At 55.5% G+C, this 26,980-nt stretch overlaps 2 protein-coding genes across 8 annotated transcripts in view; one reads left to right on the top strand and one right to left on the bottom strand.

The window, feature by feature from the left end:
- BANP (BTG3 associated nuclear protein) overlaps positions 1-2,912 on the bottom strand; it is a 111,965-nt gene extending 109,053 nt beyond the window's left edge. Inside the window, 1 exon segment of the mRNA XM_019412959.2 lies at positions 2,794-2,912. The gene's annotated coding sequence lies outside the window, so the exon portion shown is untranslated.
- CA5A (carbonic anhydrase 5A) overlaps positions 1,980-26,980 on the top strand; it is a 45,646-nt gene continuing 20,645 nt past the window's right edge. For 2 of the 7 annotated variants that reach the window (XM_019412964.2, XM_053906743.1), the window contains exons 1-2: positions 13,789-14,547; positions 17,831-18,028. In XM_019412964.2, the coding sequence (XP_019268509.2) occupies positions 14,391-14,547; positions 17,831-18,028 (355 nt within the window). In that variant the 5' untranslated portion in view covers positions 13,789-14,390. Of the gene's footprint in view, positions 2,079-2,997; positions 3,098-13,788; positions 14,548-17,830; positions 18,029-26,980 lie in introns of those variants that run through there. The other 5 variants (XM_053906745.1, XM_053906744.1, XM_019412970.2 and 2 more) reach the window with 5 other exon arrangements.

The raw sequence follows: 26,980 nt of genomic DNA, 5'->3' as shown, positions 1-26,980 counted from the left end.
CAGGGGGGGCAGCCCCAAATCAAAGGGGTCTTTCTTAAGCCGTAAGACGCAGAGGAAAAGTCTCTGGGTTCCGGCACTCAAAGTCCCACACAGTAACAAGTTCCCAATCACCTGAGGGGAGACCCGCACATTTTCAAAACCAGCCCCACAGACTCAGCTCTCTGCCTACTTTCTCTGGCCTTAGACAACAATAATTACCAATATTTAAGGAGTATTTGCCATATGAAGTATGAAACCAGTATTTTTAAAAAGATGATGGCGACAGTGACACTAGAATAAGAAATCAGAGAATAAAAGAAATGAAAAAAAATCCTTACTGGTCTCCTCAAAGTCGAGAAGATAATGCATTCACAAAACAATAAACTGTGGGGGGAAAAAAACAGAATAAGCTCTTCGAAATTTTCAGTTGTGTTAATAAAAAATTTAAAAGATTGGGCAATATATCGAAGCCCCCTCCCAGAAATGAGAATAAAATGACAAAGGAAGAGGAGAAAGAGATTCAAGGGATCAATCCAAGATGTCCACCATCAAACTAATAAGAACTCCCGAAAGAGTAAAAGCAGAAACAATTCTCAAATAAATACAAAGAGAATCTCCCAGAGCTGGAAGGCAAGCCCCCAGAGGCACAGAGCACTCAAGGTGGGACTCCGCATCCTGGGGCACTTTGAAAATGCCCGTAACACCAAAAAGGATCCTAAAGAGTTACCCAAAAGGAATAAGGCTACTTGGCAGAAGGTTCTCATTGAAATGATGAAGAAAGCCATGATTACACATGGAACCTTGAACAAACTCAGATGTATAATACAGGAAAATATCGGCAGTACACTTGTAACTGGCCTACAGGGTAATCAATCCAGATCAGAAAAAGAGGACAGAGACCTGGGGAGAAGACGGGACACTGGAGAGATCTGGCATGCTTGAAAATTTAAGACAAAGAATCATGGGAACAGCAAATGCAAAAATACCAAAAAAAAAAAAAAAAAAAAAAGCCATTACCAACAACAGAAAAAACAAAAGACTGTAGGAGAGAGAAAATGCACCACTCAGCCTTGAAGCAAACAGTATCTGTACAGTCATAAACAATTTAACACAGTTAATTCAGGGGGTAGAAAAAATGGCATCTGACCCGAAAAGCGAAATCATCTATCATAACAGAAAGTCGACAATGTGTAAAACTAATAAACTACCAACTTTCGCTTCAGAGCTATGGAAACCTTCCAGAAGGAACATTAAAAAGATTTCTTTGAGAAGAGAAACTGAAAGGCTGGACAGGGGACTGCTGCTTCTCAATGTTCAAGTTTTTCACCGACATTGTGCTGTGTATAGGACTTTGGTTAAAATATCAGATATACGGGGAGATAGATAGATATGTATGTATTAAAGCTCGAACCTCAGACAGACTGAGTTCAAAGCCTTGGCTCTGTGTGTCCCGGACGAGTCTCTTAACCTCTGTGGGCCTCCGTCACCTCCCCGGATCGCTGGGACAAGAGACACTGGAAAGGATGGGCAGTCCCAGCCACAGCACGTAACCCACAAACGGCAGCCATTTCTAAAAACTTAAAGCCAACATCACAAGAACGTAACTCTTATCTTCACCGCGAGACGAGGAGAAAATGGGAGCCAAACCTACAGAAAGAACTAGTCTCGCGGGCGGTTTGCGGGTTTCTGCTGCCACCGGGCGTCTGGACCCCGGGGCGGTCCCAAGGGCTGAATCTCGAGGGGCCGGGTGACCTACTTTCTGACCGCCTGCTCCCCCGCTTCCGGAGGACCACCTGACCACCCCCAGGTTCGCTCCCGTCTCCCGTGAACCGCCAGTCGCAAGTGTGCCCGACAAGCGGCCGGCCCCTCCCACCGGCCACCCTCCCCGGGCGCCGCCGCACCAACGCCGCCGGGCCCGGGAGCGCCTTCCGGGGCGGGACAGGTAATTCCGAACGGGCCGCCAGGAGCCACTCCGGGCGAACAGACCCAAAGCCGGGCAGAGTCTCGGTCCGCAGACGCCCACAGGTGTGGGCAGCTCTTCCGGGAGCACTCAGGTCTTCAGTGAAAACCCAGCCCCGCGTGAAGGCGGCGTCTCCAAGGTGCTCACACGGTGCAGGTGGGACCGGCATCCGAGGCCGCACTTCCGAAGGGCCACACCAAACAGGCGGGGGGGGGAGGGGGGCCCGAACCCCTAAATCTTCCCCCGCGGACGACCACCCCCCTGCTCCGGGAGCCCTCGGCCGAGCGGGGGCGTGCGCTCTCGCCCGCCGGTGCCCCAGGGCACACGCCGGCCCGGAGACCGGCCTGACAGCGGCCACCGGCGCGGGGCTCGCTCGCGGCGCCGTCTCCCCTCGTTCCCGCCAAGTGGCAGGGGCGGCCCCGCCACCGCGCGCGGCCGCGGGCGCCCGGTCCCCCGCCCGTCCCACCGGCGCGGCGCGCGGCACCCCGGGGGGAGCGAGGCTCGCGCGCGGCCCCACGCCCGGCCCGCCGCCGGGAGCGCCGCCGGGGCCAGGGGGCGGGGGGAGGGGCGGGCTCGCGGCGGGCGGCGAGGAGAGGCTGACGGGGGCGGAGGGCCCGCGGCGGGGAAGCAGCAGGAACCGGGAAGGGGGACCGGGGGAGCGGAGGGCGCCCACAGGGCCGAGGGCGGCGGGCCGTTGGCCGGCCGCGCAGGGCGTCCCGGGCGGGGGCGGCGGGCGCGGCGGCCGGAGGAGGGCGCAGGGAGGAGGGAGGAGGGGAGATCTCGCTCTCGCTCTCGCTCTCGCCCCGCGGGAAGGGGGAGGTGGAGACGCGACCGGCTGCGGGAGCTGCAATTACCGTGTGGGCTGCGGAATTCTCGTGGTGTTTGTCGGGGAGATGCGATAATGGCGTCCGTCCTCGCGAGAGAAGCAGCCGCTCTGCGCAGGCGCCGCGAGTCCCTCCCCGCGGCCCTCCGCCCTGCACCGTCTGCGCACGCTCCCTAAGCGGGGCGCGCCGGGCGCAGGGACGGGGCGAGGGGGTGGGGCCTGCCGCTCGGAGCCTCCCGCGCGCGCTTTCGCCCGCGCCGACGACCGCCGAGCATGCGCACGCGTCCTCCTGCCGCGCCCTAGTTTGGGCCTCTGAGGGTCCTTACCTCCTCAGCGTAAGCTCCGTCTCCGCGTTAGCGCAGTGGGAAGCTGCGTCGGTGGACCGTGAGAGGAATTTACATTTTTCTCTGAGGCCGAATGAATAGGAATCAGTTCTCCCCTCGACGACTACATATCCCAGAGGGCCGTGCGCGACCCGCTAGCGGTGCTTTCTGGGAATCGTAGTCCCTTCGCGTGCGCTGAGCCTGCCGGTACTTGTAGTCTCTCCGTACTCGGGTCTCCCGTCAGGGGCCGCGCCCGCGGCTGCTGGGACTTGTAGTTGAGACGCGGGGGTCGCGGCCGCTGCCGCTGGGGAGGCGCGCCCCAGGTAATAGGAGGTGCCCCGGGCTCCCCGGCGTCCGTCCACACCTCCCGGCGCTCACGAGTGGAAAAACGTGTGTGTGGTTATGTGGCACATGTACCGTATGTAACTAATGTGTTACCGTACGAGACGTGCGTCCGTAATGTGTAGGCTATCTTATGGACGAGCACGAATTCGGTGTGTGGACGTGTTCCACGTATGTAGCATAAATGCACGCTTGTTGGCACTCGTGGGAAGAAACCACTGAACTGTAGACAATCCCCAGAAACGATTCCTGCTGACTGCCATCAGCATTGCGCCTCACGTGGGCTGGGGTTCCCATTGCTTTTCCTTCTTCTCTCTACTCGCCTCTGTTTTCCGAGTTGTTTACGACGAGCAAGAACAAGGCTGTGGAGCTATTTTCATTTGGGAAAGAAAACGCTTCCCTGCAAGTTTCCTGCCCACTTCCCTTTTTGCCAGGAACAAAAAGCCCAATTCAGGGCAGTAACGCGCCGTGTGACCTTGGGCAACCTCGTTAGTTAGAATCTCTTCCAGAATTAACACCTGGGAGCTCTCCTGAGGCTGGTCATTGGGTTTCTTTGCAGGAAAAGCGCCTTAAAGAAATTCCAGAGAAGAGTCACAGAAGCTCAGTGCTGGAAGAGATGTTTATTCACATTGAAATGAGAATTTTCCTGTCTACAGATGAGGGAAAATTGCTCAGCAAGGTCACGCTGCTGGAAAAAGACAAAAGCAGAGTTTGGAATCCAAAACACCGTGGTCTAGAGTCTTTTCATAGTGGGGGAAAAGGGTTGCGGAAGCTGAGCACACAGATCCTGAGAGATGAGTGGCTGCAAAATGGTTTCAGACGGCCGCGCCTTCTGTCCCACCCCTGCCTCAGTCATAGCCAAGTCTGAAACTTAACCGAGATTTCTTAGATACGTGCGTATCTGACTAGAACGCAGGTAACTGTAGACTGGCAATTTTCATGTCATTTCAAAACATCACAAAGTTCCTTGTCTGTAGCTCCAGTGCGGGTGTGGGTGGCCGGCTCCTTCCTGGCCGGGCCTTGCACGCTGCGGGGCCCCAAGCCACTGCTAAGTCATCATCAGACAGTAAGCCCATCAAAACTGTCTTTGCGCTTATGCCAGAGTCGCGGACTTCTCTTTCTCGTTGGTGATGACTCAGATTCCTGCGTTTTACACTTAGCCACCCAGGAAGCTCCAATAAAGGAGAGTGTTAATATTGACATCTAGCTGATTAGCCACGGTTTTAAAAATAATTAAATAGCTGGCAGTTGGCAAAGCCAGCTGTCCACCAAAGAAGGGCTGCTTCCCTATTGCAGAGGGCCCTGCTCCACGCCAGTCAATCCGTACACGATTCCCGTCCAGGTTCTGGAGGTAATGAGGCTAGTGTCCTGTTGGTGGGGGCTCTATGGCCAGAGAGGGAGGGCACTCTGGCCCGGATGGTACCAGAAACAGGGAACCCCCTTCCACGTGTGCGCACTGGGCATTCACAGAGATCTCAAAGGCCCCATCAAAATTGTGCGATGCCATTTCCAGCAGACCCTGGGATCCTGCAGAAGCGTCCTGTTCCCGAAGATGTCATTAGGATGAAGCCAAGTCCATTATGCGCGAAACTCTCGGTTGCCCAGGAAAAAGCCTAGAAAACAGCACAGTTGTCTGTAAGAGCAGGGACATGGAGTTGGCCTGACCTGGGCTTGGAATCCAAGCTCTCCTGTGGCATATGTTGCACTGCCGAGGCCTCGTGAGCCTTGGCCGCCGCCTCCGGAAACTGGCGTCTCAGACTCACAGCTCATGGGAATATTGGGAGGATTCAAGGAAGTAGGGCTCGTAAAGGGTTTCGCAGAAGGCCCGACTCAAGAAACGATCGCATGATCATGTGTTAAGTTGCCATGCCTTGAGTCAGGCGTATATTATAGTCCGTATTCTTTGTGAAGAACGTGAAGTTCAGAGAGCTTAACGCCCAGGGTCACACGGCCAAGGCAGTGCTAGAGCTGTGAGGTGGAAGGTTGTGAAATCTGGCAGGAAAGGTGGTTAGGATATGGGCTGTGCAGGTCCCTGTTGGCCAAAGGATGCGTTTTGTCTTGATCCTAAAATAACCAAAGCCTTTTCAAGGTTTGGGACAAGGGTAGATATGATCAGATTTGCATCTTCAAAAGTTGCTTTAGCTGGAACGATGAAAAATGAATTGGGTATGGGGAGGAGGGTTCCTAAGTGAATTTAGGGGAGTACTTGAGGAGGCTGTGGCAGGGGTCCTGGCAAGAGGGGACGGAAGCCTGAACTAGGGTGGTCACAGTGGAGAAGAGATGTCATGGGATGAGATCAAAAGGACTCGACCCCCAACCTGATGCTGGGGACGGAGGCAAGGCGCAGGGCTTGGGGGTGGCATCTGGGATGTCACCTGAGCCTGCAATTACGGGAAAACAGATGGATAGAAGCACCATTCCCTGAGATGACCTCTGGGCACCACCAGCCACTGACCACCAGCCACAGCTCTGGAGACTACCCCGAACAGTGCCTCTTTATAATTTGTCCACCTACAGGGGATGATCTGTCATTCCGCTCCTACCCCGGGACACCTTTTTCCGCCTCACACAAAAGCACCTGCTGGGAAGAGATGAGGTTTGGGGACGAATGACGATAGAGGAGTCCGTGGGTGGTTCAGGGAAAATGGGAAGAAGCAACGCTCAGCAGGCACTGGAGCCCCGTCCCCCACTTATGTGGATTCTAGCCAGACACGAGACAGGCCACAGCCACACATTCTGGTCCGTCAAGAGAATTACGGGCCAAGAAGTACGTCAGCAACATGGTAGAATAGGAGGTCCCCCATCGCACACCCCCCTCAGCAACGATAATTCAACAGCCAGCCATGGCTGAAGCCTTCCTGGAACCCTGGGACCCAGCTCTAACCACTCGGCAGCCGTGGTCCAGGAACAGTCCCACCCACCAAGAGACACGGAGGGAAACCCACCCACCACATCAATACAATGAAAACCACACAATCATCTCATTAGATGCAGAAAAAGCATTTGACAAAATTCAGCACCCTTCGTGATAAAAGCTTTCAAAATAGCAATAAATGCGGTAATAGGCCTCAGCATAATAAAACCCATGTATGCAAACTGGTGTAGCCGCTGTCGAAAACAGTATGGAAGGTCCTCAAAAAATTGAACACAGAACTACCACGTGATCCAGCAACCACTTCTGGGTAAACATCCAAACGAAACGCAAACAGAAGAGACGTCCACACTCCCGTGTTCACCACAACTTCCTTCTCGATAGGAAGACATGGAAACAAGCTAAGTGGCCATCAGTGGATGAAAAAGTTGTGGCATAGGTAAAAAATGGAGTACTACAGCTGCAAGAAAGAGGGACATCCTGCCATTTGTGACAACGTGGATGAACCTGGAGGGCATCGTGCTAAGTGACGTAAGCCAGACACAGACAGGCACTGCAGGTCTCACTTTCGTGTGGAATCTAAAAAAGTCACACTCACAGGGCACCAGGGTGTCTCGGTCGGTGAAGCATCCCACTTCCGCTCAGGTCATGATCTCGTGGTTCATGAGTTTGAGCCTCACATCGGGCTCTGTGCTGACAGCAAGGAGCCTGCTTGGGATTCTCTCCCACTCTGCACCAGCTCTCTCTCACTCTTTCTCTCTCAAAAATAGATAAATAAACATTTTTTAAGTAAAATAAAGTAAAAAACAAGTCGAACTTCCAGGAGCAGACAGTAGAAGAGTGGTTATCAGGGTCAGGGTGAGGGAGATGGGAACGCTGGTCAAAGTGTACAGACTTCCAGTTAAAAAAAATTTTTTTAATGTTTATTTGTTTTTGAGAAAGAGAGACACAGAGTACGAGTGTGGGAGAGGCAGAGAGAAAGGGAGACACAGAATCCCAAGCAGGCTCCAGGCTATGAGCCATCAGCACAGAGCCCGATGCGGGTCTCAAACTGACAAACAGCGAGGTCAGACCTGAGCTCAAGTTGGACGCATAACCGACTGAGCCACCCAGGTGCCCCCGGACTTCCTTCCAGTTTTAAGATGAATGCACTTGGGGATCTAACGTACAGTATGGGGACTACACCGTGTACTTGGAAGCGACGAAGACCTCAAGCACTCTCACCACAACAAGAGCAATGCTAACCGTGTCAGGTGGTGGAGTTGTTCATTAACCTGCTTGTGGTAGGACTTTCATAGTGTATACGCACGCGAAATTGTCATCTTCTTTGTCCATTTTACTTCAATAAGGCTGGAAAATAAATTATTTTTTTAAAGTCTTCAGGGAGAACTCTATTCAGTCACTGCTGCATGGATAGGATGTCCTGTGAATCTGGGAAAGGTACCGAAACGTCCTGTGCCTTCTTTTCCACCCCTGGATAGTGTGGTGTTGAGACCTCATAAGAGTCACCTGTGACATAGGTGCCTTTGCGTACAGATTGTGGCATGGACTCCGCTCCTGGCTCATATTACCTCTGTGTGGCTCTGGACCAGTCACATGACATCCCTGGCCTCGGTATCCTCATCTGTAAAATGGGACAATAAAATCTACTTGGCAGAGTTGTTTCTAAATTTTGAAATTGACCATGGGACGTGCTCACCACAGCATCTGGCACAAAGGGGACGCTTCCCCTGATGTTATTGTCAAACTTTACATCCATGCAAATGACTTGGAGGCTACCGCTGCTAATGAGACATCCATAGCTGCCACTGTCGACTGCTCATGGGGGCCGAGTGCTGTGCCTTTACTGGATCACGTAATAACCCGCTCCTCTATCTACACTTTGCCAGGCCTGCTTGACTGCTTTTTTTCCTCCGTCTCTCTCTCTTTTTTTTTTATTATAGTTAAATACACATCACATAAAATTTACCATTTTAACCATTCTAAATAACACACTTCAGTGCTATTAAGTACCTTCACAAAGTTGTGCAACCGTCACCACTAACTTGTTCCAGAACCTTTCTGTCTTCCCCAAAACGGCTTCCCCATTAGCCATCACTCCCGCACCCCCCAGCCCTGGCAACCCCTCACCTGCTTTCCGTCTCTATACATTTGCCTGTTCTGGCTATTTCATATAAGTGGCATCCTACAACTTGTGGCCTTTTGTGACTGGCTTCTTTCACTCATATGACATTTTCAAGGGCCGTCCATCCCCGTTGTAACGTGTGTTAGGCCTGCACGTCTTTTTGTTGTTGTTGTTACTTAATCTTATTTTTTAGAGCAGTTTTCGGTTCACAGCAAAGCGGAACAGAAAAGTACAGAGACAGCATGTGCAGCCCTCGAGCGTCCACGCTCACGGCCTCCCCCCGTCACCAGCATCCCCCATCAGAGTGGGATATTTGTGACAGTTCGCGAGGCCTCCGGTGACACATCGTGGTCACCCAGAGGTCACTCTTGGTGTTCCGTCTTTGTATCTCTGGCAAATATTTTCTCCCGGTCTGTGGCTTGTCTTCTCGTCCTCTGACACTGTCTCTCACACGGCACAAGTTCCTCGTGTCAACGGAGGCTCACGTGTTAGTGATCTCTCTCCCGGACCGCGCCTTCAGTGCCGTATCTGAAAAGGCATCACCACACCCAGGGTCACCTAGATTTTCTCCTGTGTCATCTTTGAGGACTTTTTAGTTTTGCATTTTACATTTCGATCTGCGATCCATTTTGAGATCATTTTTACGAAGGGCATAAGGTCTGTGTCTCGACTGATTTTTTTGCATGTGGATGTACAGTTGTCCCAGTGCCATCGGTTCAGAAGACGCCTTCGCTCTTTTGTCACCGCCCAGTCCCCCGAGGTCGATTTCTGGGCTCCCTTCCATCCCACTGACTGATTTGTATATTCTTCAGCCAACACCAAACTGCCTTGATTACTGTAACTTCGTTTTTTATGACTGATTAATTGCATTTTGTGATACTGTTTTGTTTTTTTTCTTAATCCACTCATCCTTTGCTGAACATTTGGATAATTTCTATGTTTTGGTTTGAATAATGCTGCTGTGCACATTTGTGTACAAGCATTTACGTGCACGTATGTTTTCATTCCTCCTGGGTGTGTACCTTGGAACCAAATTGCCGGGACTCATGATAACTCTGCATTTGACTTATTGAAGAGCCCGCATGCCCTCCTAAATGACACTCCTCATTGTTCTCGGTGAGCAAATGCTGCTTTCCCGATTCAGAGAGGCCCACGTCGAGAGGAACCGACAGCCAGCTGCACCTCGCCAGCCTTGTGGGCGCACCGCCTTGGAAGCGGGTCCTCCAGTCCCAGATGGGCCGTCTCAACTGTGGCCTCCTGGGGCAGAGACAGGCTCTTTCTACCGAGCCCTGCCCAGATGGCAGTTGTGTGAGCCCAAGCACGTTGTCTTCAGCCCCCACGTTTTGGAGTCATTTGTCAGGCAGCAGAAGATAATTGGGGCACAGACTTGTGTGTACCCTTTTTATTCCAGCCCAAACTCTCCTTGCACCAGGTAAGTATTTGGAAGAGATGACTGGCCATTCCCTGCAATGCAGCAAGCACGGATTATACACTTTACGTTGGGCCTATGGAAGCAAACAGCCACGAGGCAAGGCTCAATGAGACAGTGAGCTCAAGACCCCGTACGTGAGCCCTGACTCTGCCAATTTCCAGCGAGGGAGAACTTAGACAATGCGCACGTCACTGCTCTGAGCTTCGGTTCCTTATCTGTAGGATGGAGACCTAAGTGCCTACAAGTGAGCGCCCTTTGGGCTACGGGGGAATGTAAACTAGCTGAATACAATCAGAGGAACTCCTTGATTTCCATAAATGACAAGTTTGGAAGTGCACTTCAGGATACGGGAATGGAAATTGCTTGGCTGAGGCAATGTCAGGTACCCTGTCACGGTCTCCGTCCCTCTCTCCTTTTCCGGCCTTCCGGCCCCGGGGCTCACTTTGTCTCCATTCTTGAGCAAGGTCTCAAGAAGAGTTCCCAGCAACTGCACACGGCGCACACCTTACCAGTCTAAGTCTCTTTCCCCATAATTGCAGCGAAACTTCCGGAGTTAACACTGATTGGTCAGTTCAGGTTACCTGTAAATGACCTTCCCTCTGGTTGGCCAAACCCGAGATACATCAGGGATGGGGTCAGCTTGACCTGAGTCCCACGGATGGCCAGTGGGGGAGGGCTAGTGTCCCCGGGAAGACTCGGGTGACGTTATCAGAGGAAAGGGACCAGGTGTCAGGCAGGCGTACACAGCATCTGCCCCTAGCACGAGTGTCCCAGGGCTCTCACGAGACCCAAAAGCGGCACCCAAGCCCATGTGAGCAGTGGTGTCAACATTGATGTCTGTCCAATGGTTGTTTCTTTTCTCCCGGGAGCTGTTGATTTGTACTTTCCAGAAGGAAAGGTTGAGTATGTTTCAACAAAGAGGAGAAAGTGTTTCTCTTGGGCTCCCAGGCACCTTTGATCCATTGATTTTCATTTGACTCAGGAGATGGTGTAACTAAGCCAGGCAGGTGGTGAATATCTCAATAGCACTGCTGAGTTTCAACATCCTTGTGAACAAGAGATTTCCACTACAAAGCATCCCCTTGGCTGCTCAGATCACGGAAACAGGTTTACAAATCCATAAAATCAATAAAAGCGTGTGCCCAAAATTGTACCATAAAAAAAAATCCCTGGAGAACAAAAGAGATTACTGTGGACAAAATGCACGTGGAAACTCGCATGTATTTGCAAGATTTTTGTCCAATCAGCATTTTTTCCTATTTCCTTCTTCTTTTTTTTTTTTCCCCCAACTAGAACAGAATTTCTTTACGGACAGTGTATGTATCATTTGGAGATCTTAAAGTACTTTGGAGAGCATTCAGTTCCATTTAGGAATGAATGTGAATTTCTATCACGTAAGAATAAAGCCCTCTCTGGAGAGAGTGATGCCAAGAAATTCGAGGCGTCTCACACAAGAGCGAGCTCCGCACTTTGATCACACACTGCTCTATAAAAAGCTTTTGGCATGGTCCTCCAACACATATGTATTTACGAATAAATCATTCCTGTGTGTTAGGTACGATTACTGTGTGCTCTATTAAACATGTAAAATAGAAGTTATGACCAGTGAGAGAGGAAATAACGATAGAAATTCCTATCTTTTCTTCCTGCACTTTGAAGGACAGTCTGGAGTTGGCTCACGTGACTGAGAGGCTTAGCCAAGTCCAAAATCTGATGGGGGGGAGGAGCAGCAGGCCAGAGACCTGGGGGAGACCTGCAGAGCCCAAAGGGAGGCTCTGGCAGAATTCCCTCTTGCTCAGGGGAGGTCAGTCTTTGTTCTGTTCAGGCCTTCAACTGATTGGATGAGGCCCGCCCACAGTGGAGCATGTCCACTGACTTAAATGTTAATCACATCCAAAAAATGTCTACACTGAAGGGCGCCTGGATGGCTCAGTCAGTTGAGCGTCCAGCTTTGGCTCAGGTCATGATCTCGCGGTCCATCCGTTCGAGCCCCACTTCAGGCTCTGTGCTGAGAGCTCAGAGCCCGGAAACTGCTTCAGATTCTGTGTCTTCCTCTCTCTCTGCCCTTCCCCCATTCGTGCTCTGTCTCTGTCTCTCAAAAATAAACATTAAAAAGAAAAAACACATCTACACTGAAACATTCAGGATAATGTTCAACCAAATATCTTGGCACTGTGGCTCAGCCAAATTGACAGAAAAATAACCATCACGACTCCCCATGAGAAACGTTCAGTTCCGGCAGATAATTTCAACACATCATATGAAGGCCACTGATTGGTGTTTTACGTGCAAAGGAGATACTAAGGAATTAGAAGGCGTTGGTTTCGATAAACATGAGGTTCTTTGGCTCAAAATACGAGGAAAGTGGGTGACAATTGGACATGGTGCGCTCCCTGAAGAGAGTAAGTTGGCATTTGTATCAACTATTTTAATACATTTGTCCTCGGACCCACGGTTGTCAAAAGTGGGAGTTCCAAAGATGTTCACGCAGTGTCATTTATAAGACAAAAAAAAAAAAAAAAATAGGGGCGCCTGGGTGGCTCAGTCGGTTAAGTGTCCAACCTTGGCTTGGGTCATGATCTCGCGGTTCATGGGTTCAAGCCCCGTGTCAGGCTCTGTGCTGACGGCTCAGAGCCTGGAGCCTGCAGCCGGCTTCAGATTCTGTGTCTCCCTCTCTCTCTGCCCCTCCCCCATTCATGCTCTGTCTCTCTCTGTCTCAAAAATAAATAAACGTTAAAAAAAAATTAAAAAAAAAAAATAGAGAAGATTTTATGTCGTGGAGATTTCCACAAAGCCACAAGAAACTGCTATCAGAGTGCAGTTCACAAAAAGATAGAGGCATTCATTTTTCACCTTTGACCTACTTGAAGTATTTTTCATAACATGCATGTAAACGGCTTCTCTATCTCTTTTGATGGCAGACATTTCAGTTTCTACTGTGATAGTGGCTGAACTGATGTTTGAGTCGGCTGGGAGGGTTGCGTGGGGCAGGCTCAGTTGGCAGTATTTTCTAGATAAAGCAGAGCTCTGTCGTGTGGCTACAGGAAGGACGGGAAGACCCCAGGACCACGGGGACAGCCAGTGTGGCGTTCTACCTCAAATAGGCTGGCTGAGGACGGCCGAGTAGCTGAGCACGGCCAAGGGCGTGCCCTTCAGAGCAAAGGGGGCTACGGAGTGCTGGCTGACAGGGTCCCCGATGCCCGGGAAACCCGCCTTCCTTCAGGGCTCAGCCAGCTCCTAGAACGCCTGGAAGGCTGACCTGGGCATCGGTAACAGAAATACCTCTCTCCTAAGTGCGTTAGTCATGGATTCGTTAAACCCTGAGGGCAACATAGCGGAGTTGGTGCTATTATTTCCCTACCTTACAGAGGAGGGAACTGGGGCAGAAGTCCACGAATGAATGAATGAATGAATGAATGAATGAATGAAGCTACCCAAGGGTAGGTACCCTTGCAGAATGCCTCTGTGGAAGAAAACCACGTGTATTTCAGAGTTGCAAGGAAGGCAGGCAGACGTAGGGGCCACCAGAGACCAGGTCGAAATTCTGTGCACGTGACCAACAGGGTTCTTGGGAACCCACACGTGGACCCAAGGTTCCAAACCCCTGTTCTGTGGGGTTTTCCAGATCTAAGAGTCCAGGATTCTATGAGAAGTTATGACATCCCTGACCCTTTGAAGTTTGCACACTTAACCCCCCCCCAATTACAATTATTCCCAATTCACCCTGAAGTCTCCGTTTCACAGGTAAAAAGCGTCAGGAGGAATAAACTACTGTTTAGTCCAAAGTAGGGGTTTTTTATTATCTGGCACATGAGAACATTGCCAGTTGTATAGTCAGGGCGACTGCCTGATTCGCCGTCACAGTGTCGATACTTTGTGCATGAAAAGGGGGGCATTAGGATCCATGCTGACACGGTGACCTGGGAGCGCCCTGGGCCAGCCAGGACGTGTTACTTTAGGCAGAACAAATTTGTATCAGGTCATGTCTCTTTGTTCCTGGCAGAGAGGGGTCATCTGCCCTCCTGCCCCTCCACCTCGGCAGTGCTTTGCCTAATTCCTGTCCCTGCACTCCGGAACCTGCCACTCCCTCCGCACACACACGGCACGGCTTCGTGCCTGGCCCTACATGCATATGACACGGCTCCAAACTAGGGGTCAACATCCAGGAACAAGGCCTTTGCTCTCTCCTATTTGCCTCCTGCCCTCTTCGCCAGGACGAGCACTGGGCTCTCCACTGTGTGCTCCTGACTCCCCGGCACACTCTGCTGTTTACCAGATCGAAGCGAACCGAGGGGCCGGCCACGGTGAAGGCCACAGGTCTGTCGAGGGGCACCCACCCCTATGCCAAACTGAGCATCGTCCAGAAGCTGGGGCAGGCGCGGGTTGAAATTTAACCTTCGGGATCAGGGGGTTGGGTGAGGTTCTACAAAAAGAGGTAGGCTGACCCCGTTCCACGATCGTCCAGACCAAAGTGAGAGCAGAGAGTAGGAAGATCACCCTGGGTTTACGGGGCTCTGAGGGGAGCAGTTTGAAGATGTTGAGGACCCCGGTGTTGGGCAGGAGCCTTTGGAAGTCATCCGATTTCTCCGTCTCCGTCAAGCGGATGTGGGGGACCCCCCGCCGTCATCCGCTGAGGCCGGAGCGAAGGTGCTCACAGGGTCCTTGTGTGCAGAGAAGTCAGACTGATACTGGTAAGTGGGCCCTCAGATTTCCCCAGATGCACTTTGATGTTTGGCTAATTCTGTAGCGTCTTCCAAAATGAGAGGCGTTAGAACCGGCCTGCTGGTGTTCAGGTTCCCGGTCTGTCTCCTTTTCCTGTGGGTGAACTTGGACAATTCCTTTCAGCTCCATTCCGTGGGGCCATCAGGAGGGTGAGACCCTCAGAAGAAGACAGTTAGCAAGTGCCCCCTGGGATGGGTTGTTACTAGGACCATCCAGCCTCCTAGAAATTAGCCCCGCCAACCAGTCCCAGCCAGTCGTTTGAGCTCCAGAACCCCTCAGGCCGAGACCATTCTCAGCAAACGTGCAGTAAACACATTATCCAGGGGCACCTGGGTGGCTCCCTCGGTTAAGCGTCCGACTTTGGCTCAGCTCATGATCTCACGGTTTGTGAGTTCGAGGCCCGCGTCGGGCTCTGTGCTGACAGTTCAGAGCCTGGTGCCTGCTTCCGATTCTGTGTCTCTCTGTCTCTCGGCCCCTCCCCTGCTCATGCTCTGTCTCTCTCTGTCTCTCAATAATAAATAAATGTTAAAAAAAAAATTAAAAAAACAAACACATCATCCAACCAAAGACTGCCCTGGGTCAGCCGCACCCTGACGGCAGTGTCCTTAACATTCTGCGACCTCCCTCATTGTGGGTCTCAGATTTCTCCTCTGTCCAAAAAAAAAAAAAAAAAAAAAAAGGCTGGCTGATGAGATCACTCCTGATTTTCATTCCTAAAATATCCACACCGTCCAGGTTGGCCAGTGGGAAGAGCTTGGGCTTCTTCTCAGTGGCTCCTGAGTGTGGTCACTCGGGACAAGTGACTCTTGTCAGAGGTGAGAGCGGGGCCGGCTGCTTTCATGCCCCCTGAGCCCCAGTCTCCTTGCCTGTAAAATGGGAGAAGCGCTTGTCTCATTGGGTCATGTAGACACGGAACCACATGCAGAAAGCCCGGTGCACAGTGGGCTCCCAGTGAACGTTCCGGACTCGGGCTCGGAGTGGGTGCCCGGGATGGCAGCAAGGTCGGCACCGGGAGCCGGAAGTAAAACGCTGGGCCCTGCCCTGGACCTACCTGTAGACTTCAGACCACACGGAAAGGCGCTCACACCTGACCGGCCTCCGAGCCCAGCTCCCAGAGGCCGCCGCTAGGTGTGCTTCAGGGCTGACCTCTGACGCTTTCCTCCACGCACGGGAAACGGGTCCACGCATTCACAAGGCTTCTCACCGAAGCAAACACGGACCCCACTGGACACGTCGATCTGCACCTGGGTGTTCTCGACTCGACTGGAGACATCCTCACAACCGTCCCTTCTTTTACGCTTGGTGTGACCGGGACGGACATCAAGCCCCCTCGACCGGAACCCTGGCCCCGCCACTTCCGGACCCCTCGGCAGGTGCCTTCCCCCCTTGACCCCCGGGAAGTCACGGTACTTATCACACGGCGCCGTGGGAGGCAGAGAGGAGGCCGGGGATGGACCGGCCTAGAACGGGGAACCGCGTCCCAGGCACTGACTGTTGTCACTATCACCTTGAGCCGTAGCGTCGATACCTCCGTATTGAACCACTTCCTTTTTGGGGAATGTGAGGTGGGCTCCAATCTCTAACTATGACCAACCACATCCTCGCACATCCCCACACCCGTGTGCAGGACAGAGTAACGTTCTGTGTCAACTGGTCTTCAGACTACCTTCAGGGGAACCCCAGGGCTCCACGGCGATTTCAGAACGCCACGTCGGACGGTCTCTTCCGCCCAAGGAAGACTGGAGCTTCCTGAGAGGTGTGTGCCTCATGTTAGCGTCTTGTGTGTCGGTACTTGGCAGGACATTTCCCTTGGGGGATAAAGAGAGTTTGTTACTAAATACACCGCCCGCCCCCCCCCTCCCCCCAGTGTATTATCGGGGGCCAGGGGCCGTTCCAAGAGCCCCTGGGATTCTGGAAAGAAGGGATGGAACTTTATGTAGACTGTTTTCTCCTAAACGCGCATAGCTACAGTAAGTTTAATCTGTAAATTTGGCACAGAGGTGAACAACGGGACCGATAATAAAACAGAAAACCGGAACGTCGTAGTCAAGGTAACGTCACCGCGGCCTTACCGCACTATCCTCACTTTGGCGATGACGTGAGGTGATGAAACGCCCAGGCGATGAGGTGAAGCGGGATGAGTGACCGAGCCTTAGGCCATCAGCGACCCGATAGCACGTGAGAAGCGGGATCGTCCGCTGCCCGACTGCGGTTGACCGCCAGCTGCTGAACCGCAGGCAGAGAAACCGCGGGGACCTCTGTGTGACCGAAAGTCACCGGTGGCTCGGCCTGGAGAGAACACTGACAGCGTTATAAAATGTTCCAGAGTCATCTCAATCCCACATTCCCTGGCCACGCCCCGGGACCCACGGGCGCTACCTTTTGCCGAGGGAGCGCATCCCTTCCCCGGGCCGGATTGGTGACATCCGTGCTGGCGGGGGCATCGCACCCTGGCCGTGGCAGACAGGGCCCACGCGGGCCCTTCGGGGCAAGTTCTCGGACACGTGAGCTGGCACCTGTGGCTGATGCATCCGCGAGGCTTCCCGGATTTGGCTCAGCCGGGCGGCGGGGCGGGTCCACATCTGTTCAGTGCGTCCTTCCTGGCACTGAGGCTGGTGCTTGGCCCACGGCGGGAGGTGTTGAGTCAGCGAGAAGGAGATACCGTATTACTTTGATCACTTCCCGTCAGACACCTGCGTCGGCAAAGACCAGAGTTACTTTGCTGCGTGGCCCTCGCCTTGGAGGCACATGGCCGCCAGGAACAGGCCCTGGGAGCCCGTTCAGGATCCAAGCAGCCTCACCTCATGGTGCACGGTCATGAGCAACGCCCTTTCACTGGGGACAGAGACTGTGTGCACGTGGTTGGCAGCCCCGTGTGCAAATGTAACACGTTGGGGGGGGGGGGGCACGGACTTCCTGTGACCCCTGTGGGCTGGAGTCCCAGGGTGGGGGTGGGGGGGCACGGACTTCCTGTGACCACACCGTGACGATGACCGCGGATCCAAAGCAGATCAATGCCGCGCGGGAAAGCCGGTTTTGGGGGGAGGGTTCAGCGAGGAGATGAAGCGAAGGCCCCGCGTGCAGGGCCGGGGTTGGGCTGCTGGGCATCTGGCGGCCCCCAGGCTCCGCGTTGGGCCGGTTTCCAGAGACCTGGCTCCTCTGGGGCCCCGTTTGTGACGAGGCCATCTGCCCTGAGGCACCAATCACTCCAGTGCATCAGTGGAGGCCTTCTCTTCCTTCTCTCTACCCCAGGGCACGCCCTCTGGAAGGGCCCCGTCTCTGTGCCAGGGGGCACCCGGCAGTCCCCCATCAACATCCGCTGCAGGGACAGCGTCTACGACCCGCGACTGAAGCCTCTCATGGTCTCCTACGCCGCGGAGAGCTGCCTCTACGTCTGGAACACCGGCTACTTCTTCCAGGTGGAGTTCGACGACTCCACTGAGGGGTCAGGTGAGCCGGGGCCGGGGCCTGTCACAGCCAGGCTACGGGCTGGGCAGAGAAGGGGACCGGGGCTTTGCTGACACGTGGTGTATGGGGGCAAAGAACAGAGGCATCTCAGCGTCGCAGGGCAGGGAGGTGACGCTCACTTGAAGGATTATGACGCCCACGCCCGACACTTGCACGGCTTTGCTGCACATCCTGGGGGCCGGTCGGGAAGAAACGATGTGCCAAGAGAAACGCACATGTACGGCAGGTCACAGAGGAGAGCGGAGCAGGTCGGGGAGAGAGGCGCGGTGGGGGCGGGGCCCGCAAGGGGAGGCAGAATGAAATTGTACCAAGGCCGAGGCAGGCCGTCCAGAGCCGGGCCCCTCGCTGGTCCCTGCCCAGAGGACGCCCAGCGGCTGTGAGGCACAGGGGACGGAGCAGGGACTCCGTGAGGTCTGGGAAGCTGCCTTCCACCCCTGCTTTCCGTCGGGACTGCTGCCGGATTCCGTCTGGCCTTCCTTCAGCACCTGCCGGTATCGTCGTAAACCCTGTGTATGCCGCACGCCCGTCTTCCTTCTGGGAGCCGGGGTTGTCGCGCGGACGGGCAGAGGGTGCTACGCGGCCAGCCCCCAGTGGAAACCTTAGGCAGCAGGCCTCTCACCGGCTTCCCTGGTGGACGTGACTTCACACGTGTTGTCACGGCTCAATGCTGGGGGGACCCGGTGTGTCCCGTGTGACTCCACGAGAGAGGGCTCTGGAGGCCGGCGCCTGGTTTCCTCCAGGCAGCGCCGTCTACAGAATGTGCTTGCGTCGTTTCGCTGTAATAAATCTTAGCCACGCGTACGGCTCTACGCTGAGTCTTGGGAGCGCTCGAATCTGGGGACCCCCGGCCCAGCCCCCAGTCCCAGGTGCCTCGTGGGCCAGCCCTCAGCCCATCCCCTTCCACGCACCCAGTCATCTTACTTCCCCATCATCGCCCTGCGAGGACGCCAGGCCCAGGAGGGCAAGACCTCTAGTTTATGCTGAGCGTCACAGGTGCTCAGTAAACTGGTGGATGAACCTCGAATGAGGAGTTAAGGGAGCAAAGGAGCCTCAATTCTCCCCTCGGGAGTGGGGAGCAGGGCGCCCGCCTCAAAGGCTGTTGGAGGAAGAAACGAGGCCTCGCTCCCGGCGTCGCACGGACCAGCTCCCGAAGCAGGCTGCTGCCACCTGCCCTGGCTGCTGACCTGAGTCCGCCTTCCTGGGTCACCGGCAGCAGGACGCCGGAGCGGGAGCTTGCTCGCGGCCTTGCCCTCGCGCAGGGCGTGCGGAGCCTTCGTTAGAGCCGAGCGTCGGCCCTAGACTGTCAGTCTGCTCCCGCCGTCACCGGGAGGTGTCAGCCCTGCGTCCTGGCTCTGTCCTGACGCTGATTCCGTGTCACCCGGCCTGGAAGTGTGCGAGCGGCCGCAGCCCCCACTCCGGGCACCCTGAGCCACGTGCAGCCCATGTGCCGGCCTTCCGGGGGCCCCGGGAGAGGGGCTGGATGGTGAGCGGAGGCCCAGCCTCAACCGGCCTGCCTCCGATGGACGGAGCGGCTGCGGGGTGGGGGCTTCCCCAGGTTGGTCTTCACCGTGACCCTCGGGCACGCCTCTCACATGGCGTTCGCTCAGGCCGGCAAGGGGGTGGGGGGTGGCAAAACGCCAACTCTGGCCAAGGCACGCACAGAGGAACTTCTGGGAAGGATGAGATGGGCTCAAAGGAGAGAAGGGGAAGCTGTGTTCTGAGACCCTAGAAAGCACAGGAGCTGCCCGGCATAGCGATGTGTGTGCTCACCTACTCGGTGGGCCGCCTTCTGTGCCCTCGCTGGTCTCTTCCAAGTCCGGATTCCCAAGGAGCAACCAAAATTGAATTTCCAGGTTCAGTGTGGTTTGTACCATTTTTAAAAATTTTTGTGCAGCAACTTCATCGCTTTTGTTTTTTTAAAACACATTTTTTTTATGTTTATCTTTGAGAGACAGAGACAGAGCGTGAGCGGGGGAGGGGCAGAGAGAGAAGAAGACACAGGATCCGAAGCAGGCTCCAGGCTCCGAGCCGTCAGCACAGAGCCCGGCGCGGGGCTCAAACCCGTCAACTGTGAGATCATGACCTGAGCTGAAGTCGGACGCGAAACCGACTGAGCCACCCAGGTGCCCCGGTTTATTTTGAAGTAAACTCTACCCACAATGTGGAACTTGAACTCACGACTCCAAGATCAAGAGCCTCATGCTCTACTGACCGAGGCAGCCAGATGCCCCTTATGCAGCAAGTTGAAAAGACTGAGCAAAGAATAATAGTTCCTGAACTTTCCGTTGCTTGGTTATTAGTTATGTGAATGTAGTAATCATTTTGGGAAAAACAGATATGGTTGTGGATGAGTTCCTCTAGAATTCATACTCCTCCCATATAATTATTATGTGCAGTTATGGGTCTTACTGATATCTACATAGGTTTATTTTCCTTTCAGTCATAAAACACAAAAAGCGTCGAAGGTCACTTAGGAATTCTGCCTGTGTATCGTTAGGATACATTTGACAAAAATTGTTCAGATTCCCAGGGGAAAGGGTGTGGTGGCTGAACGTGGCACCTCGTCAGTGGCTGGTCAGTGGAGCACCTGTAACGCCGAGTGATAGCCTCACCGAGACCACATGCTCCGGGAAGCGGTGGTCCCAGGGTAAATTGCGATGCTGTTTCTAGAAGGTGGAAGCTTTGCCGCACAGACGAGTGAACATCCTCTTTCAAAAGTACCTCCAGGGGCGCCTGGGTGGCTCAGTCGGTTAAGCGTCCGACTTCGGCTCAGGTCACGATCTCGCGGTCCGTGAGTTCGAGCCCCGCGTCGGGCTCCGGGCTGACGGCTCAGAGCCTGGAGCCTGTTTCCGATTCTGTGTCTCCCTCTCTCTCTGCCCCTCCCCCGTTCATGCTCTGTCTCTCTCTGTCTCAAAAATAAATAAACGTTAAAAAAAAAAAGTACCTCCATCCAATGGATAACAGCATGGCCCTAAGCAGACACCACAGCGGACAGCGTCTGTCTCCTCATTCTCCTCAAGGACCGAGGCCCAGAGACGTGGCTCATTCAAGGTCGAGCACAGCGAGTGGAGGGTCATGTTCAAACCCAGTTCCTGCTGCTTGGAAAGCCCACCGGAGTCACCGCATCCGCTGTTTGCTGGACCCTTCTCCTTGGCAACGCTTTGCTTGCAGAAACTTGAGTACTCCTGAGGATTGCTGAGATGGGTGTTGGCTCCCATTTGACAGATAAGAAAAATGAGGTGCAGAGACGTCCGTGGCCAGAAGTCACAGAGCCCGCACGACGGGATTCTGTGCTCTCCAGAGCAGGGAACTTCACAAGCGTGACCTCTCTCTGGGAAAAATCTGCACCCAACATCCACAGAGGTCGGGCGTGAAGCCAAGGCGCTGGCCCCACGTGGCACATGGGGAGAAGGTCCTGGGCTCGTGGTCAGGTCCCCAGAGAGCCAGCAGCTGCTCAGGGTGCCGGCCAAGCCCACGCCCGACTGCCCTGACAGGCAGAGCGGCGACGTCTCTGTGATGCTTCCAGGGTGAGGTTGTTGCTGTTATTTCTGTATGGGCGTCTTAACAGCACCTGTGACTTGGGCTCTAGATGTTTCTGAACCCCACGGCAGCTCAGGCTCAGGTTCGAGGCTGGAGAACGAGGCTATCACAGGTCGTAATTATCCCCCGAGTCACCGCGCACGGCCTCCTCTTGGTCAAGAATTTCAATCTCTGGAATTTTTACCCCAAGAGTAACTCAGAATTGGGCACGGCCAGCCCCGGCAGCCTCTCTCTGCTTCCGGGATCTGTCCCGGGGCGGGCGTGCGACCCCGGTCAGACCGCTGAGCGCCAGAGCTCCCCTGGGAGGCGTTGGAAGAGAATCCCTTCCCGCCTGTGTTGTGCGGGGGCAGCCGGGAGCCGGGCCCGCCGGTCTTCAGGGGAGAGCAAAGCCAAGAGGGGCGAGGAAACTTGAGGCCTGAGGCCCTTGTCGGAGCCTCTAAATGCAGCTGTGCCTGAGGCCAAAGCAGCCCCCGGACCAATAAATCTCTCTTTTTGCTTAAGTCAGTTTGAGTAATGATAATTCCGCCCCTTGTTTCCCAGAGCCCTAATACAGAAGACCAAAAAAAGTGACCGAGTTGAGAGAGCAGAAACGGAAGGGAGTCACCTGGGAACCGGCCGCCTCCCTCCTTTCGCCTTCTGCTCAAATGCGATGCGGGGGCAGCCTGGGTCCCCGAGGCCCAGGGCCGGGGGGACGCTGCACTTGACCCACAGAGGTGGGCGGTCAGAGCACGGGGCCTGGAGACCCCAGGTGGGTCCTCGGGGAAGCCGAGCCCAGGTGAGCCTGGCCAGCGGCGTGCTGGCAAGGGTTTGGCACCTGGCCCTCTAGGGCTCGGGGGAGGGACCGGAAGCCATTGGCAGCTTTGCCCGCTTGCCCTGGTGTAAATACTCCCGCACGGCCGGCCTCAGTCTCCAACAGTCACTGATCCCAGGCGGGGAGGAGAACTCGGCCATCTCCCAGGGCCCAGTTCCAGTCGGTCCCACGCGTCACTGTCCCAGGCCCCCCCCCCACAGTCCCTGCTGCCTCTGAGCTCTCGTGGGCTCTCCAAGCGAGGCCTCGTCTGTACTGGCTAAGACCGTTGCACGTGGCAGAGACTCGACTCAGACTGGCCGAAGCGAACAAGGGGAAACGTATCGGCTCAGATCCTGAAAAGTCCGGGTTGTGGCTGAGTCAGGTGGTGGACGGCCCACAGAAGGAATGGAAGGAATGGAACGGAAGGTGGGAGGAAGCTGAATCCTCCCTGGGGCCCCTGCTCCGCTCTGGTGGGGTCATCCCGGGCCAGAGACGCACCTGCCGTTCTGGTTCACCCTCCGGATTGAGCGGTTTGGAGAGACAGCGCCCCTGCCCCGGCGATCACAGCTCGGGCCCGGGGCTGATCCTCAAAGCCCCGCGTGGCGGCTGGAGCGCACCGCGGTGACGGAGGACGAGCCCGCCCTGCAGCGAGGTGCTGTGCCCAGAAGAGAGGGTGGCCGGGGCTGGGAGGTGCACCCCGAGCTCTCTCCACCGGGCCTGGCATGCTTGCTGTTGACCCTGCACTGACCCCGGCCCACCCGAGTCAGGCGGCCGTCAGCGTTCAAGACCATTGCGCCCTGATGCAGCCAGGCCTGTGCGTTGACCTGGGCCTGACCCTCACTTTCTGGCTTCGGCACCACCTTCTCAATCTGATCCAAAGGGACTCGCCACCCCCCTCCCCCCCCCCCCACCACCACAGACCGAAAGAATTATCTGGGTGTCTCTCTCTGGCCATATAAATTACTAGATAATTCCCCCCGTGGCTCGTGTCCACCCAGGCCAATCTGGTTTTACTTTACTTGTCATTTTCCCAAAAACCCAGTTTCCTTTCTCTCTCTCCTCCTCAATTTCACATGCCCCACACCCCCCCCACCCCCAGCTCGATTCCCAGGCTCTCTCCCTGTTTCCACATTCTCCCATCCTCTTTGCTCACCGCCACTGGAAATTGGGAACTGCCAGGAGCAAAGGAAATGAAAAACGCAGCTGAAGACTGGAGCCCGTTAAAACCCGTTTGCGGCAAGAAAATGAGAAAAAGGAGACAGTCCCACAACTCAAAAAAACACTGGATCGACGGCAAGGAAGTGCCCCACGAGCAGGAAAGGAAGTGAGCGGGGAAGGCACTCGCCGTAGAAGTAATTTTGCGGGATCTGTGATCACCCAGGTCCGGTTATGCAAACAGGTGACCGCCAGAAACTCAGACAGAAACATAACCGGGAGGCCGAGAACATTCTCCGTCAGCGTAGAAGGGTCCAGCAGTTTTTTCCAGAGGGCGAGGAATACTCACGCTTCGAGATTAGCGCCAGCCAGGGATGATGTATGACAGGTGGAGACAGCGGGGCATTCCAAGGGATTGGAGAAGCAGCTGACGGCCCGGGCCCGGGGCCGTGGGGGCTGGTGCAGGGGCGCTGGAGGGAGAGAGCTTCCTGGCAGCAGAGGGAGCGAGGGAGGAAAGTCGGCAAAGGCAGGGCCCGTCGTCGGCCTCCTCTCCCCCCACACACACCTCCTCTCCCGGGAAGCCCTCTTGCCCCAGTCCCGAGGGACGATCCTTCTGGAAGGGGTGACAGCACCCGCCCAGTCTGCCAGATGGGCGCTCAGAGGCCGCGAAAGAGACGCGTGTTCAGTGACCCATAGTCGATGCTGCTGCTGGACGTGGCCGGGTGCTCCTCGTGTGGCAAAGCCATGTGCTGAGCGGGGTACAGCTTTTATCCCCTTTGATCCTGGCAATTACCCCCCAAAAATAGAAAATGTTCCCACATGTGGAGAGGGGACGCCCTTATCCAACATTCAGCCGAGGGCTGTTTCCAAACCCCACGCCGTGCTCGCCGTCCACAGAAAAGGAGCCAGGGCTCTGCAGCCTTGCAGGGTAGAGCCTGACGCCAGGGAGGCCAGGTGCCCTGCTGCCCTATCCCTGTTCCCACCCCGTGCACCTGTCTAGGTGGAGTGGGGGGGGGGGGGGAGATAGGCCACAGAGGGGAAATCACCTCTGTCCCACACGCTAGACCCGTGTCCTGTGGGGGCCAGGCCCCTGTGCTGCGTCTCTGCACCCAGAGGCCACACAAGTATTCCTGAAGGTGCAGGGGGAGTACAGCATGGGGGTGAGGGTCCTGCTGTGGGGCAGAAAGAGAGAGAGAGAGAAGCGTGCGGAGGGAGCAGGCCGTCAGCTCTACCAAGCCGCCTAAACTCTCTGATCCTTGGTCCTCTCTGACCCTCAGTCTCCTTCTGTAAAGGGAAGTCTTCCCTGTAAAGGGAAGGTCCGCCTGGCTCCGGAGGAATTAAGGAGGGCTCCGGGAAGCACTTGGCGCTCTGGGAGCTGAATTAACAATTCGATGATAGTTGTTGCCTTTGTTCAGAATGAAATGACCCAAGCGGGGCTCGGGCCATGTGCGCGTCTAACGTCTTCCACTAGGGGGAGCACGGAGACGGCGGAGAAGCCGCCGTCGGCCAGGCGGGGTCTGGCCTTTTCTGACCACGGGGGACTCCGTGTGACCCACTCAGCTGGCGGAAGGAGAAAATCTGGAACTGCTGGCGGGTCGGCGGCATCCTGACGTGTCAGCTGCCCGTGTGGGGGGTCCCTCACTTGCAAGGACAGTGATGGGCAGTTTGAGGCGTCGGGCGCCAGAGCCGCAGGTACATTAACGCTCCTTCCAACGTCAAAGTGAATTTTAAGTCACTTGTAAAGTGGGGCCAACGACAGCCTTTTATCCCCCAAAGCACAGTGGGTAACCACGGCCAGTGCCAAGAGATCCCAGCTGGGCCCAGGTCCTTGAGCGCGAGGCCACTCACCACTGAGATCAGCACCCAGTGCACACAGCAGGCGCTCAGTGGACATTGGCTCCTGGAGTGGAGGCAGGCCCGCCGAGCGGTGAGGTCTGCAGACTTCACTTCCACCCGTGGGGACCGTCAGGTGCGAGCCAGAGAAGCTGACTCGAGTCACACAAGCCAAAACGGAGCTGCCTGGGAGAATCCGGGGCTCCCTCCCGGGAAGGCAGGCGGGAGATGGGGCCCGGAGTCGGGTCAGGAACACGGCAGCAGGAACCACTCTGCTATCTCTCTGTCCCCGGCATCGTCCCACTCAGGACCCGAGTCCCGGAGACCTTTCCACCTGCTGCGGGAGGCGAGGCGCCTGCAGGGAGGGGGGAGGTAGTTCCAAGCTTCTGCCCTGGGGGAGGAGGGGACTCCGGGAGGGGGTCCTGGGCCTCACGGAGAGGCGTGTGGCTGCACTGACCACAGTCCCGCCTTGATGGAGCTGAAATGTCCCAGAGCAGTTATCTTGTCCCGCAAATTTGTAGGCGGTCTATCCAGTTCGAGTTCTTTCCACCTTCGTTCCTCATCTATCTGCTGTCTCCTCCCTTGGTCCCTGGGCACGGGTTTTGGGAGGGCAGAGGCAGTCGTTTGTTTGCGGGTCAGGTGGAGTGTGGTTCTCCGGGCTTGCATTCTGTGGTTCTCAGCGGGAATGAGAGCCCTGCCTGGGAAGGCCCGAGAACCCAGAGCCATCCTTCTGCCCTCTCCTCCTCCCCGCCACCTCCTTGCCCCGCTCCAGCCTGCCCTCTCTCCTCCCTGCATTCATCCTTCTTTCTTTCTTCTCCACACACACCCTCCCTCCCCTGAGACTGAGACTCATTTGCACAGGGCTGGGGCAGCCCTCCCACACGCCCTCCTCCTCCTCCTCCTCCTCCTCCTCCTCCTCCTCCTCCTCCCTGCATCTGTCCAGACCACCAGCTCCTCAGGCTTGGGAACAGATTATGTGCCCAGGGGCCGAGGGGAGCTCCCAGCCAACGTGGCAAGTCTGAGCCCCCGTCTGGTCCAACCCTCCCCGACCACTCCCGTGGGTCCGTCATGGCCTTGCCCTTGGTGTCGAGGGCAGTTGTCTGACAAAACGCTCCACTTAACGGGAATCAACCTGGAAATGGGAGGGGGATCCTCACCGGACCACCTGTCACATCGTAATGCCCAGTGTGGTAGCTGCTCTCCGTCGCTGGAACGCCACTGACCGCTGCTTCTGAGGGGCACCCAGGAATTAATCGTTCTTGCTGTGCCCAAGAAGCTCCGGTTGGACGTCCGCGGCAGAGAGGTCCTGCCGTGATCTCTCGGCAAAGTTCCGGTAAGGACTCCACGAGCCGGTGCAGCCCTGAGGGCCCAAGGCGCCGTCCGCCCTCGCAAGGACATCTCGAGTTGGGACGTACACGGAAAGGTAAATTGGAAAGGTGACCCACGTCAAGGGTGCTGAGTGCAAGCCCCCGCCCATCCCGCACCCCTCCCCACGCGCCCTCCTCCGGCTGGCGCCCTCCCGGGAACCCTGTGTGGCCCTCAGGGCGGCGGAAGGAGGGGTGTGTGGGACAGAAGGAGATCTCCAAGAGGAAGAGGGCCAGTTGTAGAGAATATAC

This window comes from Panthera pardus, unplaced genomic scaffold, assembly GCF_024362965.1.
Source record: "Panthera pardus isolate Hobbes unplaced genomic scaffold, ASM2436296v1 HiC_scaffold_19, whole genome shotgun sequence".
Classification (NCBI taxonomy): Eukaryota; Metazoa; Chordata; class Mammalia; order Carnivora; family Felidae; genus Panthera; species Panthera pardus.
Note: the sequence above shows the minus strand (reverse complement) of the source record. Positions and strands in the feature narration are given on the sequence as shown.